This window comes from Electrophorus electricus, chromosome 3, assembly GCF_013358815.1.
Source record: "Electrophorus electricus isolate fEleEle1 chromosome 3, fEleEle1.pri, whole genome shotgun sequence".
Lineage (NCBI taxonomy): Eukaryota > Metazoa > Chordata > Actinopteri > Gymnotiformes > Gymnotidae > Electrophorus > Electrophorus electricus.
In genome coordinates this window covers 5,302,832-5,319,832 of record NC_049537.1, presented here as the reverse complement: position 1 = coordinate 5,319,832, position 17,001 = coordinate 5,302,832, and the positions used below count along the sequence as shown (strand labels likewise).

The 17,001-nt window shown below is 41.8% G+C and overlaps 1 protein-coding gene across 6 annotated transcripts in view; it reads right to left on the bottom strand.

Annotated features, from left to right (window-relative positions):
- Nucleotides 1-436: 436 nt before the first annotated feature.
- The window catches only part of kank4 (KN motif and ankyrin repeat domains 4), a 42,852-nt gene continuing 26,287 nt past the window's right edge, over nt 437-17,001 (bottom strand). For 2 of the 6 annotated variants that reach the window (XM_035524436.1, XM_035524435.1), the window contains 10 exons: nt 16,112-16,193; nt 12,985-13,053; nt 10,345-12,771; nt 8,640-8,733; nt 5,914-6,165; nt 4,385-4,469; nt 3,869-4,088; nt 3,473-3,615; nt 2,669-2,869; nt 437-1,319 (listed from right to left, as the gene is read on the bottom strand). In XM_035524436.1, the coding sequence (XP_035380329.1) occupies nt 1,224-1,319; nt 2,669-2,869; nt 3,473-3,615; nt 3,869-4,088; nt 4,385-4,469; nt 5,914-6,165; nt 8,640-8,733; nt 10,345-12,771; nt 12,985-13,003 (3,537 nt within the window). In that variant the 5' untranslated portion in view covers nt 13,004-13,053; nt 16,112-16,193 and the 3' untranslated portion in view covers nt 437-1,223. Of the gene's footprint in view, nt 1,320-2,668; nt 2,870-3,472; nt 3,616-3,868; nt 4,089-4,384; nt 4,470-5,913; nt 6,166-8,639; nt 8,734-10,344; nt 12,772-12,984; nt 13,054-13,892; nt 14,002-16,111; nt 16,194-17,001 lie in introns of those variants that run through there. The other 4 variants (XM_035524438.1, XM_035524439.1, XM_035524437.1 and 1 more) reach the window with 4 other exon arrangements.

The window sequence follows — 17,001 nt, the reverse complement described above, 5'->3', positions numbered from 1 at the left end:
TCCTCGAAGATGATGTTTCCCCACTGTCCTTCCACTTTTAATATGCGTTGGACAGTTCTTAACCCGATTTTAGTAGTTTTAGCAATCTCCTTGGATGTTTTCTCTGCTTGATGCATGCCAATAATTTGACCCTTCTGAAACAGATTAACATCTTTTCCACGACCACACGGTTGTTTATCAAATGAGAAGCTACTCACTGCATCAGTTAGAGTTAAATAACGTGTTGCCAGCTGAAACATAATCACCCATGCAGTAATTATCCAATGGGAGGCTCTTACCTATTTGCTTAGTTAAATCCAGGTGGTGACCTTTTTTTTGGCCAGGCAGTGTGTGTGTGTGTGTGTGTGTGTGTGTGTGTGTGTGGGGGGGTGTATTTAGTATTATTGCCCTGCCACATGTACTTATAATGGAAGCAAAAAAAACAAAACACAACAAAAAAGGTTACATTGGGTTTTTAAATACCAAAATACAAATTTCTAAAACTCGTCCAATAAGATAAAAAAAAACAAAAAAAACAATAAATCATTTTGTTGTGTTAACATAGCCAAGGTTAACATATCCAAGTGTTCAGGGGACACCTGACTAGAAGGTGTGAGAACCAACACAGGACCAAACATTGGTCCATGTTTCTGTGTACTGAGTGAACATATTTGGTATGGAAGCTACCCTGACATTGTATTTGTCTTATATTAAAATCACGTTCCATTTCTATTGCCTGGGAGTCATCGTGACTTGAGCATTACCTGACAACCTTTATGTTGGAAGACATAATGGTGATGATCAGGGTGTAGTCTGACAGGCCTTATACTGTGCGTGTAATATTTGAGAATAAAACAACTCAATACAGCAAAGTGCGATATAAAATAAATATAGTGTATATCTGATATATTTTGGAATATTGCATGTATAACACTCTCTACTTAACAAAAATATAATATGCTGGAGAAGAGGACAAAATATGTAACAGACGACCACGCTTGATCCCCATGAAGGCAGCTGCGCTTCAGAGGAAGTGAAGAACTTGATCTGATGTTTAGCAGAGTTCCGGGAAGTTTGCCTGATTAAAGTCCATTTTTCACAGGCCACTATAGTCAAAACTTTGTTTCAAATAGAATGTTGACAGCTAACTGATCCATTCTGCTGCTGAAGTCGCGCTTGTAGCCAGTGTCCAAGGCAGTGGAAGGGAATATGCTGGCCCCTGGAAGTGTGGGAGCCAGGCAGGCTTAGAGAAGAGCAGCCTTTTCAGCGCAGGCTTTCAGAAGGTCAACTATCTCTGAGTGGGAGGCCCTGATGGCCTTAGACAGTGCAGTGTGCCCGTTCTACAAACAAAGCAGATCACACACACACACACACACACACACACACACACACACACACACACACACACACACACACACACTTAATTCCCCATTCTAAATTTTCAGGACTCTTGATTCTGTAAGTTAAGTGACATTTTATCAAAACATACTTTTAAAAGGTAAATTGTGATCAAGCCCATGTTAAAAAGACAGTAAAGAAACATCACTTAGATCACCTTTGCACTCTAATTGCCAATAGTTTTAATATTAAGAAACTCACCTCTCCGATGCAGCTTTTCATTGTGCTTAAAATGTGTTATCAATTACACCTTCAAAAATCTCATTTTCAAAAAAATGCAAACTCACACTTGATGTAAGATGTTGAATCAAGCAATCAAATAAATAAGTAAATAGCAATTACATTTCCACAAATCTCATGGCTGCATCTGAGCTGAAATCATTTGTGGTCCAATGAGATATTACTGATATTAGTGATATTCAGGACATGTACTGAATATATACAAATACACAAAGACAAATGTGTCTATAGTGTGGGTTTCCCTGTTTTTTAAAAAAAGGAGATTAATCAGGGTTTAAAGGCTTAAACAACTGTCCCAGTGGATTGTTTTAAACCCAGTGAGGAACTGCAGATAAATATTGAGTTTCTTAGTACTGAAGCTACTATCCAGGCAGTTATTAAGGACAAGAGAGAGCCAAAAGTCAAAGCTGTATTTTAAACATCTTCTGAGTGCTGTCTGTGTAGTTATAATTTTATTTTTATACACTTATCTTACCCTAGCTTCTTTACATAGGTCTACATTTTGCCTTAGATTAAATGAAGAATTTAAACCAATTTAAATAAAAGTTATTTCCATTAGCATTTTCTTTTACTATTCTCAGTTGTCTAAACATAAAAAACTGAGGGTTTGCAAGTACCGATGCATAGACTTACACACTCACCGCCTGCCAAAAATTATCGTTAACATTATCTTAATATTAAGATTAAAAGTTAATAATTATTAATTAATTATTACAAATATGTTTAGTATTGTAATTACCCTAAGTAATTTGAAAATTGGGAAAATAAACAAAAAAATAAATAAAATTTAAATAAATTAAAAAATACAACAGTAACTCCATTAACTTCATTAGAGCACATCAGGACACAAATCAGTAGCAATGAGAGAAAAACAAAGAGGACCTCAATTCTAAGGTTCTTCTTCGTTCTACTTCCTGAATCCCAAGGTGAACATTACAATAAGGATCTTCTTGTTATTTCAGCCTACTAGACCAGGTTACATTAGTCAGTTTGAAACAAGGGATTTATTTCTTGTGGGTGGATGCTGATGACAAGCTCGCCTACCACTTACCTTATCCATGAGGCTGGTGTCACACCCAGGTGTGTCCAGCAGCATTGTGACGATCTCAGTGTGGCCGTGCTCACAGGCACTCATCAGCGCTGTGGAGCCCTCGTGGTCCTGCACGTTCGCGTCAGCCTTGAACTTGAGAAGGACCTGCACCATCGCTGAACGCCCATGACTCACCGCCAGCATAAGAGCCGTCTGGCCTGACTGCAGGAAGAGAGACGGACATGCAGGTGAGACAAAAGATGAAAGAGACGAGACAGGTTCGTCAACATCACAACCAGAACAGACGGGCAATCCACCCATCCACTGAGCGCTTGGTTTGGGTCAACACTCATCCCCATGGGCCTGAGTTCAGTACACTGGGACAGTTCACTGGTCCTCTAAGCGAAACCTCCCAAATTATCAACAGAATAGTTGATCCTTTTACCTTCGTGCTTATATGTGTATAGGCTTTGGAGAACTCTCTCTGATGTCGCACATGAGCTGGAAACAGGACTGAACGCCCACTAATTCTAATGTTAAGAGTGCTTGATTTGTGGGGTTGTTTCAGCACACTTAGTCAGTTTTCATCTGGGTTAAGGAGTCCACGCAGCATGATGTCGAGAAGCGCATCCATGCCCTGCTGCAACATGGTAGCTATTTTAAATCTGGGAAACAATCGGAGACATGCAGAAGGAGCGACATGACACAAGGCAGCGGGGAGGGGTTTCCATGCCAGCAACACAGAGAGACAGATTAAGCCCAGCCTGGATGGGAGCTTAATTTAGCTGGCTCTCGGAGCACAGGATGTTGCCGTGCGGGATATACCTGGCCGGCGCGAGCGTTGATGTTGCCCAAGCTCAGGAGCTGCTGCGCCACCTCCATATCATCTGGCCCCTCCGCTGCAGTCAGCGTTGCCAACATTATCGCAGTGTAACCTGCCTTGTTCTGGTGATCCACCTCACACAGACCTTATGAAAACACAACATGCAAGTAGCTCTGCATTTACCCACTTATTTGGAAAGAGAAAGAGGTCTTTCATAACAGCTTCAACCACTGAGACGAACAACCAGTGTTCGAGATTAAACTCGATGTGCCACTCCTCTTGTATGCGTACGTTAGCAAATGTGTCAGTGTTATCTCATAAGTGCAGGCTTCGCTTACCTTGCTTGTGTAAGTATTTGCGAATATCTGAAATGAATGTTTGCAGAACAGATAACTGACCTGTATCCAGAAGCAGTTTGGCCACAGGGAAGTTGGAGTGAGAGACACTGTAATGCAAGGCCATGTTGCCATTTCCATCTGCCAAGTTTACAACGTAGCGCAGGAGAGTTGGCGTCTGCATCCCCACCTCCCTCAGGTACAGGGTAACTGTATCTGCCTTAGACTCCTTCTGACTGGACACACGGAACCACTCCTGATAGAGCATCATAAGAACCTGCCTCTGAAACGCAGCCAGCGGGTGGGAGGGACACGAAAACAGGATTCTCTGTAACGTCTAACAGCAAACAGTTTTTTTGTGAAAGGGAATTTGAAGTGTCCGAACTGAAATGATAACATTAATAGTGCGAAAGAAATTCAACGAAATATCATGTGTCTGCGTCGATTTCTGACGTTCTCCACAGTGGCCTGCTTTTCAAGGGCTTTTACGTAGCTATTCCAAACCCCTCTAGTTTTTGGAGCCTTTATGCTAGGCGTACCTACTTCTTCAAAGTACTGTACCTACATGTATTTTCTTACCATCTCTTTGTTTGGGGCAGTGACTTCTGCCATTCGGTCCTTCAGGTAGTGACAAGCAGCCATGAAGTTGTTATCAACACATTCACTGCAAGAAAACATTCAACAAAACATACAAACCACACTTCCGCAATAGCTACATTAAGGTCCACATGGAAAGAAATGAAATTCTAAGGAGTTAAACATAAAGTAGCTAGTGGATGGTTTACAAAAATGCTTACAAAAGTGCTTTGTATTTTAAACTTGATGTAACCAACTTGATGTCACCAACACTTATAAAACAGAAGGTCATGCACCAAGAGCACAAGTAAAAGGAACTCATCTTCTCAAATAGAGATTTACTGTAGACCCAAGCCTACAGGACAAACCTCTGTTTGATATTTTATCATTCAAGCATTCAAAGAATGAAATTAAAAATCTTTGGTAACCTTGGTTGAGAGTTCCTAATTCAGGTCTTGCTCCTCAAACCAATTACCAGCATCTCAAATGACACATGGAAATCTTCATCCAGCTCTCGAGCGCAACACATGCTCAACACATGTGTTAGTCAGCTGCTAACTCTAGGTCACGCCTAACCCCAGTCCTGTGTGTTCATACCTTTCTAAAGGGATCATTGTCAGGTCTTATTCATAAGTGGTGAGACACCTACACATATTTGCTTTATCTAACACCTAACTCATCGTCTTTATAGTCAACGTTTATCAAGATATTCTCTTACTGAACATATCAAGACAAGAAAATGTAAAAAAAAAACCAAAAAAAAAAAACCGCAAACTGAATACACTTGGTGGCAAGAGTGTATGCAGTAATTAAAGTGTATGGTGGAGAGAGTGTCCATGCAGACTTAACCTCTTTTTTAAATATAACATCTTACCCTCTCAAGTGGGCTGTGTGTATGTTAGCTACACTAAAGCCTGTGTGTGATTCATAGCAAAGGCTCCCCTCTCAGGGTATATATATATGTGCCATGGTATTGCTGAGAGTATTATAATACAATATTGCATTTTTGTAATGTTTATATATATGTGCCATGGTATTGCTGAGAGTATTATAATACAATATTGCATTTTTGTAATGTTTATATATATATATATATATATATATATATATATATATATATATATATATATATATATTATAATACAATATTGCATTTTTGTAATGTTTCTATATATATATATATATGTATATGCCAGGGTATTGCTGAGAGTATTATAATACAATATTGCATTTTTGTAATGTTTATATATATATATATATATCTCACATAAAAATATGGTGGATAATACAGTTTAATAAGCATTAGACCTAGCAAAATGTGATGTTTTCAGATTGAGGCAGGAAATGTGATATGTGATAGGTAGAACCTACTTCTATCTACACCTTTGGTCTGATGACACCTTCCTACAGGGATATGGCACAGAGCGAGTGACTTTTGTTCTCTTTTGTACTGGTCATGGTTTGTACTTCCAGAAAGCTGTTCAGCTGTTCGTTTGTCCACCTCTCTTTGATTCTTGGCCCGTCCATCTCACCTGACAGGCTGCTCCTCCTGGGGACCAACACTGGCCAGGAGGCCCTCCTCGCACCTTGCCTCCTCCTCCTCCTCCTCATCATCATCATCATCATCATCATCATCATCATCCTGTTCCCCAGCAGCAGCAGCCTCTTCCTGGGCCGCTCCACTCTCCTCCCCCTGCTCCTCCGGCTCGGAGCTATCCACCTCCTCCTCCCCCTCGTCCTGAATCTCTTCCCCACTGGACTCCTCACTGGAAGTGGACTCATAGCTGGACAACACAGACAGTCTAGGTCATGGAAATCGGTCTTTTACGACAAGCTAGTTTACATTAGCACATGTTTTGTTTGGGTTCCCCCCCCCCCAGTGGCTTAGCCTCAGACTAACTAACTGTGGAGCATAGCTGCAAAAAACACACATAAATAAACAGAAATATGACCAGGCTGGTGCGCAAACAGCTTGGCTTATAATTTTAATTATAATAAAGAAAGCTATTCACATTCCCTAGAAGCACTGCCAGCACTAGCAGACCACTGTGATTCGACAAAAGGAGTGGAGGTGTGTATTAGCGACAGGAACTCTTGAGGTGTGTATTAGTGCTCCATGTGTGGTAAGAACACAGCTCCTTCATACATGTTGTTTTGATCAGGAATAACAGAATTTCTCCACAAGGACACATGAGAAGTACTGTATGTTCACGTTGTGTTTAGCTACGTAACAATGTCATCTATAAAAATGGACAAACTATGTAAATCTTCCAATCATTTTTTTTCGCAAAGAGAGAGAATGTTTTGACAAAAAGAGAGAATAAGTATAGATATCCCAGACTGACTGATGTGGAGATATCTGAATTTGACTGTGGTGTGCAATGTTTTGGTCGCTGAACTCTGAAATAACCAGCTGCCAGCTTTAATAACAGCACTGCAAAGCTTCTCTTAGGATTATCACAGCTGTTTCTGCACAGGCACAAGAATACAAATCTGTTACCACTGCACCAGGACATAAGCGCTAAAACTACATTTTTCAGCCAAACACTATGCCACATGTTTTTATTTATAATTATATGAATCAAAATCATCAATAAATTATTTCACATATGTCTCTCATTTATATATGTATCTGTCTTTCAATACAGTGCAAAAATTTCACTGCCTATATTTGGTTATCATTCTAAACCCAGACACCTTGATTTTGGGGATGTTGAAGTATTCTCCATATCCTGCACCACAGGGTTAGAGAAGGAGACCAGGTCCGCTGACTGTCTTGTCCTCTTCACATCATAGAGCGAGAGAGCCAACTGCCCACTCTGCTTTATCAAGGTAATTATCTTACTGCTGAGGGCTGAGTAAACACAGCTGGGCTACAGCTTTGGACGCTGTCCCATCACTTCTCACTCACTGAGCTTTCACCTCTCCTCACCCACATCTCATCAGCATCACACTAAAACTGACTGGGCCAACACAGGTGCCACCGTGCAAAAGCACTGGGAATGTCAGGAGCACCAGGAGCCACTGTGCCCAAGAACTGGGAACGTCAGGAGCACCGGTAGTCACCGTGCCCAAGCACCAGGAATGCCAGGAGCACCGGGAGCCACTGTGCCCAAGAACTGGGAACGTCAGGAGCACCGGTAGTCACCGTGCCCAAGCACCAGGAATGCCAGGAGCACCGGGAGCCACTGTGCCCAAGAACTGGGAACGTCAGGAGCACCGGTAGTCACCGTGCCCAAGCACCAGGAATGCCAGGAGCACCGGGAGACACTGCTCTCAAGCAACAGGAACTCCCGGATAACAGATGGAATACAGAGAGCACTAATGTCACAGACAAAGATCTCCACTACACTGCCAGTGATGGGTGTGTACCCCTTTAAAATCAATTCCATGTTCTAATCCACTGTAGTTACACTAAGAAGTAAGATGGCTTACAAGGTTAGCCTTAGCACCAGACAATTGTCATTCTGTCCTGATCAAATAAATAAACCCTATGAACAGCCCATACACTCAACCCTTTGGCACCAGATGACTTAGGAGGTGTCTTTGGGCCATCATTGAGTATCAATGAGTCTTTCATGGATGTTGCAGTGGTGCTAAAAACACACACTGTGTAAAAGGTTTGACAGCCCATTACGTACAGCTGTAGTTTAGCAGTACATAATAAACTAGCCAATGAGCATAAAAAAGATCACTAAAACTGGTTGTGATTTACACTGTTTAAAATACATTTGTTTATTTATTTTTGTTTTTGACTAAAATGACTGGATAGGAGTAAATTGTGGCAAACATTACAATGTATTTTAGTTTAAGACAAAAATACATTGATTAAGACTAAATAAAAGTGGCTGGCAAAATTAACCCCGACACAGTGGAAAGACAAAGACAACACCATGTTATTAAAGGATGTGGCTTAAATAGGAATGTAAAGACTTCACATTAAAACAGCACCTTTAAGAATTTAGAGGTACCTTTAAAAGCTAATAAACATGAAGCACTGTATAAAGACTATGTAAAATAATCCAAATTGACATTACAAAATGGACTTCTGCACGTCTTTGTAAAAATGTTCTGGAGCAATAATAGATTTCGTTTTATCTAATAGCATTATAAAATTCACCTCAATCATTTTAAAGATGGTGAAATAATGCAAAGTGTTACTATTTAAGAAGCACATAAGTTTGCAAATAAGTGTGTTGAAAGTGCTGAGAGACAGCAAGTGTGTTGAAGAGACAGTTGTGAAAATAAAATATTTTACCCTCCATTTACGCCAACAAACTTGAGGTTTTTTTTGGCTCCTCCATTCCCCGGCTTGTCAGGACAGCCGTTCTTCTTCATGATGGACTTCAGGCCTGAGAAGTGGAGAGTGGTCAGATGTGGAGCTTGTAGCCAGCCCTGCACCTTTGTCTCTCTACCCAACAGTTTTCATTTTTAAACTTGCTTTTGTTCCATTTTCAAACAAATTTTTAATATCCTGTTAACAATATTGTTATCCTGTGATCCAGTCAAGCAATATTAATATAACAGAAAAGGCTTAAAAAGCTAAAATCACATTTAAAAGAATATTAGAACTTTTATTCAAAAGTATGTTCCTGTATAATATTCTTTGGGAATGACCAGAGACGTAATATGACTGACACTATATGACACCATAACAATTCATAGAAAATGGAGAAAGGGTTGCATTCTTCTATAATTGAAGATCTCAGACAGCGTATGTGGCAAAAGACCACTAATTAGGAAAGACTGCCAACAGGACAACAGTTTAGCCCAGGCTGCCTCTAGAGTTTCTCTTTAGTCATGCGCTTTTAAAGGAGCATAACAACAATGGGTTTATTCTTGTCATTGTTGCTTTTCCTTTATCGTCCGTGAAGTGTATAATAGTACGATTGGTGCTGTTGGCAAAAGTTGGCCCAGTAGACAACCCACTGCCTCTAAATAAAACTATGACTCATCTCAACCCAGTAGACAGAATGGACAGAGAACTAGCAGAGAACATACCAACTCCCATGTGGCTGTCTGTGTTCTGCCAGACATAATGAGATCAATTTGGAAAACAAAGCTGGAGAACTTTACTTTTGTCTATGTCAAACCGAACGCTTTTATATATACATAAATTGCGCTATTAAATAGAGTTTGCTGTCCACAGTGGAGAACTTAACTGAGAAGGCTTGAAGAGGAATCCTAATTGTCAATGATTTTGGTTGAACACATGTATACTGATGCCAGTCTTTTGAGATCATAGTATTTTGTTGGTGCTGTAATTTCAGCCAGATGTTGTAAAATGTCAACATATTCTACCACACAAACAATAAGCAAAGCTTGAAAAGCAGAATGTTTCTCATAGTCTTTGCATGGCAAACAGAGTGAACATGCTCTCTTTTCTCAAATTCATTCCTAGGCAGGGGAATTTAGATTAGATCCCAAAGCCAGCATGATACCATTAGTTGTTTTTTTTAAAAAAACAAAAAAAAACATGTTTTAATTCCTCTGATTGTAAATACTGCTTTGTCAGACTCCTCGACTACAGCACAGCAAATGCACTCTAGAAAATACAATAAAATTCCTCTGAGCTTCTCCTCACATGCCACAGATTTTTTACAGGTGGACATTTTCATGGAGAAATTGCTGGTAGGATCAAGAATATCTGCTTGGGCACAGCTGGGATCAAGAAATCTCAAGCAGTACATCCATCATTGCCTTGTAAGTATGGAGGGATTATTTCACCTTTCACTGAGATAGCAAAAAAAAAATGGTGGCAAAATACTCTCACTAAAAATGACCTTGTCAGATATAATCTTAAACAGTAGTTAACAAACACCTGCCACATGTGATCAAAGTAATCAGTGACTTCAGATTAGCTGAGTGACTCAAGGGAGTTACGTTGTACATGAGCTCTGTGGGAAATAAGCGTGTCTAGCATGTGCGTGTGTGCTTATGAACTGAACAGATTGGGACCGTACCTGACTGTTTAGTTGCACCTCCTTTTTGAACAGGAGAATAGAAGGCAGAGAGGGCACTGAGAGAACCTCTGAGGTGGCTCTGGATGGAGCTGATCTTCGATACCGGCTGCTTCTGCGAGCTCTCGCCTTTTGCTTCCTGGCTCCCACTTCCCAGGCTGGCCCACTGCTCGTTAAGAAGGCCCTGGATGCGATTGACCACATGGCCTATGGCTGCTGGTGATGCTGCAGTTTCGGCGGGTCTCTGAGGCGGTGGTGGAGACTGAGGTGGAGGCTCAGGTGGAGGCTGGTGGTCTTGTCCTTCCCCTATGTTTTGACTTTTTAGTGATGATGGTGTGTCTTGTGAGCTTTCTGTTACCACGCTTTCGACAACCACACTATCTCTCAACTCATTTCTTGAGGATTTGATGCCTATATCCTCCCTGGTTACCATCTCAATTACATCACTTTCTGTCTTTTCTACTATAACATACTCTTCAGCTACATCACTCTCAATTAAGCTCTCGTCTTCCATGTTCTCGTCTTGCGGCGTGTACGTCACAGCAATGGTCTCACCATCTGCTTCTACAGAGTCTTCTCCTCCTTTAGTCTGCTCACTGTCTTCATGCACATGACCACTAGGACCCGTGGGGAAATCAGTCTCGACCGCACGGTGAGACAAGGTAACATCCACACCCACAGTTTTCTCAGCTGTCACAACCTGTGCCAACACCTCAGTGTCTCGTGTTTCAGCTACATCTGTCTGAGTGCTTGAGCACATTAGGTCTGCTTCTTTGGGACCATCAAGAGGTTGAAGTTCAGCCTCGGTTGACACGGCTTTGTTTGAGACGGTCGTGCTCTCTGTGCTGACTGATGCATCGCATGTAATGATGAGTCGAGGAGGTGGCCCAGACTCTGGTGAAACTTGGGTCTCTTGCTCTACACTAACTGAAATGGACTCCTTTATTTTCTCACTAAGTTCCTGAATTGTTATGTCCTTTAGTCTGTTCTCCTCCATCTGTGCTGCAAGTAAGGAATTTGTCTTTTCTATCTCACAGCTGGCCTCAGTTAATGTCTCCTCCAAAGTTTTTACTTTGATTTGTAGCTCTTGGATAATGAGCAGCTCTTGTTTGTCTGTGTCGGAGGTCGTTTTTTCCTCTGCTACAATTGATCCTTCAGAAGCTTCTGTTTTGCGCATTTCCCCTTGGGATGATTGACACTCAGACACATCTACTTGTTCTTCTGTGGCTGACATACCTTCTTTTAGCTCCAAATGTTTATCTTCTAATGAAACCTCTGCTCTCCCCTCTTGCGTTCCCGGTCCTTGTTCTGAAGGGGTTTCTGATATTTCTGTTTGATGTTCAGTTTCCTCTAACAGTCTGTCTGATCCTTCTGAGTCAGTTGGGCTCTCAGCTTTTTCAATGAGTATCACTGGGACAGAGACCACGGCTGGCACTGGTTCTGCTTCTGATATTACAGGGTTCTGTGTCACTAAATCTTGTCCTTCACCCTGCTGCTCTGCCACTGTCTCTGCTTTCGGTGTCTTGGTTTTACTTTCAGCACCCTGAGAAAGTGATGGGGCTTCCTGCTGTTCACTTGCTGTAAAAAGCTCAGTGCTGCCTTGGGATTCAGACTGGGGCTTTTCGGCAGACGCCTGCAGACCTTCTACTGCAGACTGCTCTTGAATCCTCTGGAGCAGTTGTTCCTTCTCCTCCTTTAGTGTGCAAATCTGAGCCTTCAGCTTGGGGATGGTTCTGACCTGTTCCTCCAGCTCTCTTACCCGCTTCAGCGCTGCCGTGATCTGCTGATGCAGGCTGGCCCTGTCCTGGGGAATGCTACCTCTTCTGTCACTGCTGTCCACAGGCCGAAACAGTCGTTCGGTTGAGCCATTCTGTGAATGCAGGCTCTGCTCATCGCTGGAGTCTGAGGCTTTCCTGTGTGGGACGTTAACAGGCATACTGGATGCCCGGAATAGGTGCGGCCTCACGTTAAGGCTCATCTGTTGCTCTTGGGAAGGCTGAATATAGACCTCATCCACATGCTTGGGGGAAGTGAGGTAGCTGCCACCTTGTGCCTTCGAGTGATTTGCAGAAGAGCTTCCACTGCTACTAGCGGCACCACCATCGCTGGCTCTGAATTCAAAAAGCTGCTGGACCTCAGTAACACGTGACTTGGGTTTGGAGCCCAGGGTGGATGTGTAGGCCCATGTGTCCCTGTCAGCAGGACGGGATCCGTGTCCGGGAAGGCTGAAGTTGCGAGGCAGTGTGCTATATTTTGGGCCCCTCGTCTTTCGTTGTATATGCACCCTCTTGATGGTATTTCCCTTCTCAATGTCATCTACATATTTCAAGAAGTCCAGATCAAGGTGAAAGCCATAGGGTGTCTCCACAGAATAGGGCAGTTGTTTTCTCTGTCTCCCGCTCTCAGAAGCCTTGGAGGGAAAGCCATTTGCTGAAACACAAATCATGTTCAATCGGACTTAGCATTTTGTGCCTGCCATCTGGATGAATTCAAACTCTAATTACCATGGAGAATATTTTAACTTTGACAGGAATGAAGCTAAACAGATTACAAATAGGTGGTTGTCATCAAATGCAGGCATTTTTGTCAACTTGTGAAATTATGTTACATTGATAGAAAGATGCGTTATTTGTTGTTGTTTACCACTTTTCTTGTCCATCATTTGGGTTTTTCAGTGTCATGGACTCTGTCTTTCTTCTGAATGCTGGCAGGCTGGCAACAGAAAAATGATATCACTGAACAATGTATAAATGTTTGGCCATCATATAATTGCACTTATTTGGTGAATCAGTGTTTAATAACTTTAAGGATACATGAGGTTTGATGCTTATGCACAGCTACTTTTCCTGGATTTTTAGTATCTTGTCCTGATTGTCAAATATAATAAATACTTTACAACACAGCAAATCACAACGACATTTGCTAAAAATACAAATGTTCCTTTCGGGTGCAACGCAGCTTTATTTATTCCAGATGGGAACGGAAAGAAACTGGTTCAGAATGTAAGCTTGTGTGAAACAGGCAATGGAATACCACTCAGCCATTTCACATATTCATAGATTCTTATCTAATGTTACTACAAATTGCTTACAACCCTATGCTTTTACTCTGCATTGTAAATATGGAAAGCAGACATAATATGCATCCAAATTTAATCTTGTGACAAAGTGGAAAGTAATGTTTATTACAATAGCTTTAATTTTGCATAATTAACAAGAGACCAGGAATCTCTGCAACTTGTGAGAAATGTTTTTAGCTTTATGCATTTGCAAAGCGTTACATTTCTCTAAGTGAAGTTTCCGACTGAATTATCAAATAACCTCAGCTCATGTACACTGTGTAATTTCTACAGAGATGTAACTGCATTGCAATTATTAATACTGACTTCATTGTTAGGAAGGATATCCATCAGTGCCCAGAACATGCAATTATTTTCTCTAATGAAACATAAGATACGAACTTTCAACAAGTGAAGATGATTACATATATAAAGGTTGCTGCAGAGAAACCATGGTGAAAATGCAGAGGGCACGCTTGTGAATTATAATTACCTCCTATGCAGGCTCATGCAGATGTGGCATATGGGACCAATTCTGATTTTGCAGTTTGGGTCAGAGCCTTGGAATCTGAACTAAATTCCAAGGTTTGATCATTTTTTAATTTTTTCTACAAAGCTACAGGATAACAGTGACTGGATCATAGAACAACTGTGTGAGGTCCTGTCTGGAGGCACTGGTTTAGATATAAAAAAGCTATGGCCCACGTTACAAATCACGCAATACTCTTGACCAATCCAATGAAGTTTTCACAGTTTGACATAGTCCATTATCAAGAAAGATGATCTCGGGAGCAGGGTAACTTCTGCGTGCCAGAGTGGATGGATTTCAGAAGACAAGAGGGGAAAAAAATCTCCTAAAAAAATATGCTTTGATTGCATTTTAGAAATGGGCACTATGTCTCAGATCCACGGACACTTCCAGCAGCCTTTCAGGCATCCCGCAAAGAAGCGCAGCTGGTGACCAGGTCATCAGTCATAGCCACAAGACAGCTGTCTCACACTGCAACCAAACATGCTGAAGAAAAATCCAAACTGATAAGATTCCAAAGCAATCACCCCCAGCTGCACATCAGAGAAAGAGCAACGGTGCTTTCAAACTAACGGATAATGAATGATTTTCCATGTTTCAACAGTCAGTATCTTAAAATAATTATGCTTAAGGTTATCAAATACTTCGAAATAAATGTGCAAATGGGAGTGAATATGCATGTTCTTTTTACTTCATCTTAATGCGGTAACCTCATAACAGCAGTGCCACTGCCTAGTTTAATTAGACGCTTCAGCCAATAAACAGTCTGCATTCATTCTGCTGAAAGGGCTGCAGGCAAAACCCTGGAACGGTGTGATTCTGAGATTGACTGACAGCTGAATCCCGAGAATCTGACACACCGCAGCAAGCACAGAAAATGTACAGCTTCTTAACTCGCCAGGAGCGTGATAGTGAAAGGGAGAGGAGCAGGAGCATTCCCTGCCCTGCCACTGCTCAGTGCTCGGTGCCACCCCAACACAGCGCCTGTCCTTGAGGATTAATTAACCGCAACAGGAACACAGCTTGTAATTGCTGACTAAAGTGAAGCTGTCCCCCTCAGTCAATTATCCACACGGAACCATGCATCAACGCATTGTCTCGTTAATTAGACTGGGGGGGGGGGGGGGCAGAGAGAGAGAGAGAGAGAGAGAGAGAGAGAGAGAGAGAGAGAGAGAGAGAGAGAGAGAGAGAAGGAGAAAGCAGGTTGTATTTAATAAGAAAGGAAATGCTTTACTGAAGTTTATTTCACACTGAAGATGCCAATTTGTTTCATCACTGATAAAATTAAAAAATTATTCTGAATGTTAAGCTCAGTGCAAAATATCTTCATCATACTGTGGCTAATATCTATCACAGTGGAGCACATAAAGGTGAGCTATAATTGAACGTTACTGTTTATTTAGCCGTTCAGCACAGCCGGAATCAAACTAATGAAACACTGTGGTACACTGAGGAAGCATGTGTGTGTGTGTGTGTGTGTGTGTGTGTGTGTGTGTGTGTGTGGTGTGGGGGGGGGGGGGGTGTTGATTTGTCTGCCCATGACTGCATACATGTCATACAAACACACACACACACAAACATACACACGCACGCATACACACACCAGCAGTCAGGTGCAGAGTCTGTAGGCACAGCAGCAGCAGCAGTGACCGCTGTTCAGCAGTGCTGGGCAGAGGAGAGAGGCAGGTGCATGCAGTGCCGCAGACAACAGCACAAAGCGCATCTTCTGAATGCCTTTCGTGAGTCTTTACTCCACTGTGGCCCTGACATTGACATACAAGCACCTGCTTGTGGGATTCCCAAGGGAATGTGATGTGAAAAATCGCATGCTTAATGTTGCTGAGCAAGTGAATCTCAAATTTATAAATATATATATATATATATATATATATAAAATATATCATGGCTACGAAGAATGCATTATATACATTGAATGATCAGCTTTCGATTTTCGATTTCATTCAAATGATTAAGTTTATTCTATTTCTACTGTGTCAAAAACTTTTATTACTTAGAATTACATTGAATCCTCCTTCTCTTTTCCACAGAGCTTCTCTCTCTCTCTCTCTCTCTCTCTCTCTCATTAATTTTCTCTGTGTCTCCCTGTCTGCACTCTTTATATTAATGGCAGTAAGGGGGGAGAGGCACTGGTCTGTCTTGTCTGGTAGGAAGCGAGTGCTCACCGTTAACTATTGTGCAGAGCTCCAGACATCTGGAGGAGGGAGATCAATACAGAGCATCTGTTCTTCAGAGATGAGAGGAGCCCTGAGAACAGAGAGCATGCACGTGATAGAACCACCAGGAAGAAGACGTGTATTCAAAAACATGGCTTACGCATCGTATATATGTGAAATATACATGGATACTGCTACATGGAACACACGTGTCCACACATATGCATACACACATAGGCAGACATTAAAAAAAATTAAAAATGAGGCAGAGAGTGAAAGAACAACAGAGAGAAGGAGAGTCAGACAGGGTGAGCGAGAGCAAAAGACTGTCTACAAGTTTTCATTAAACATGTCATGTGACTGGCTATAAATTATTTAGTCTAGCCCTGTGGCAAATGCTACTCCAGCACCGACAGTAAAAAATAACCAGTATTAGCTTCCTATTCATACTCTATAGTTGAGGGAGAGAGAGAGTGAGGGAGAGACAGAGAGATCTCTGGTTAATTAGTACAGGAGGCTAGCAGAGCGTGTGAAGTCTGAGCTATATTTACAAGGTGTTTTCTCTACAGGCAAAAAGGAAGACGGAAGAAAGGGGGTGGAGCCAGAGAGATGTTTGGTGATGACAGGTTGGCTGACAGCAGCCTGAGAGTGGAAGAGTCTAGATCTCATGTTAGAGAGTGACAGCCGGCTCTAGGCTTGTGGATCAATTACTGCACTGTCACATATGCGAGACTGACAAGACACAACAGCAGAGGTAAAACACACACACACACATGCACAATTTTTACGTAGCTAACACGTATGCACTGCACTGATACCCACTGTGAAATCCCATGCCTTGGAATGACATGTTGCATAGAGAAAAAAAAACAACAACAACCCTCCTCTGTGCAAAGCTA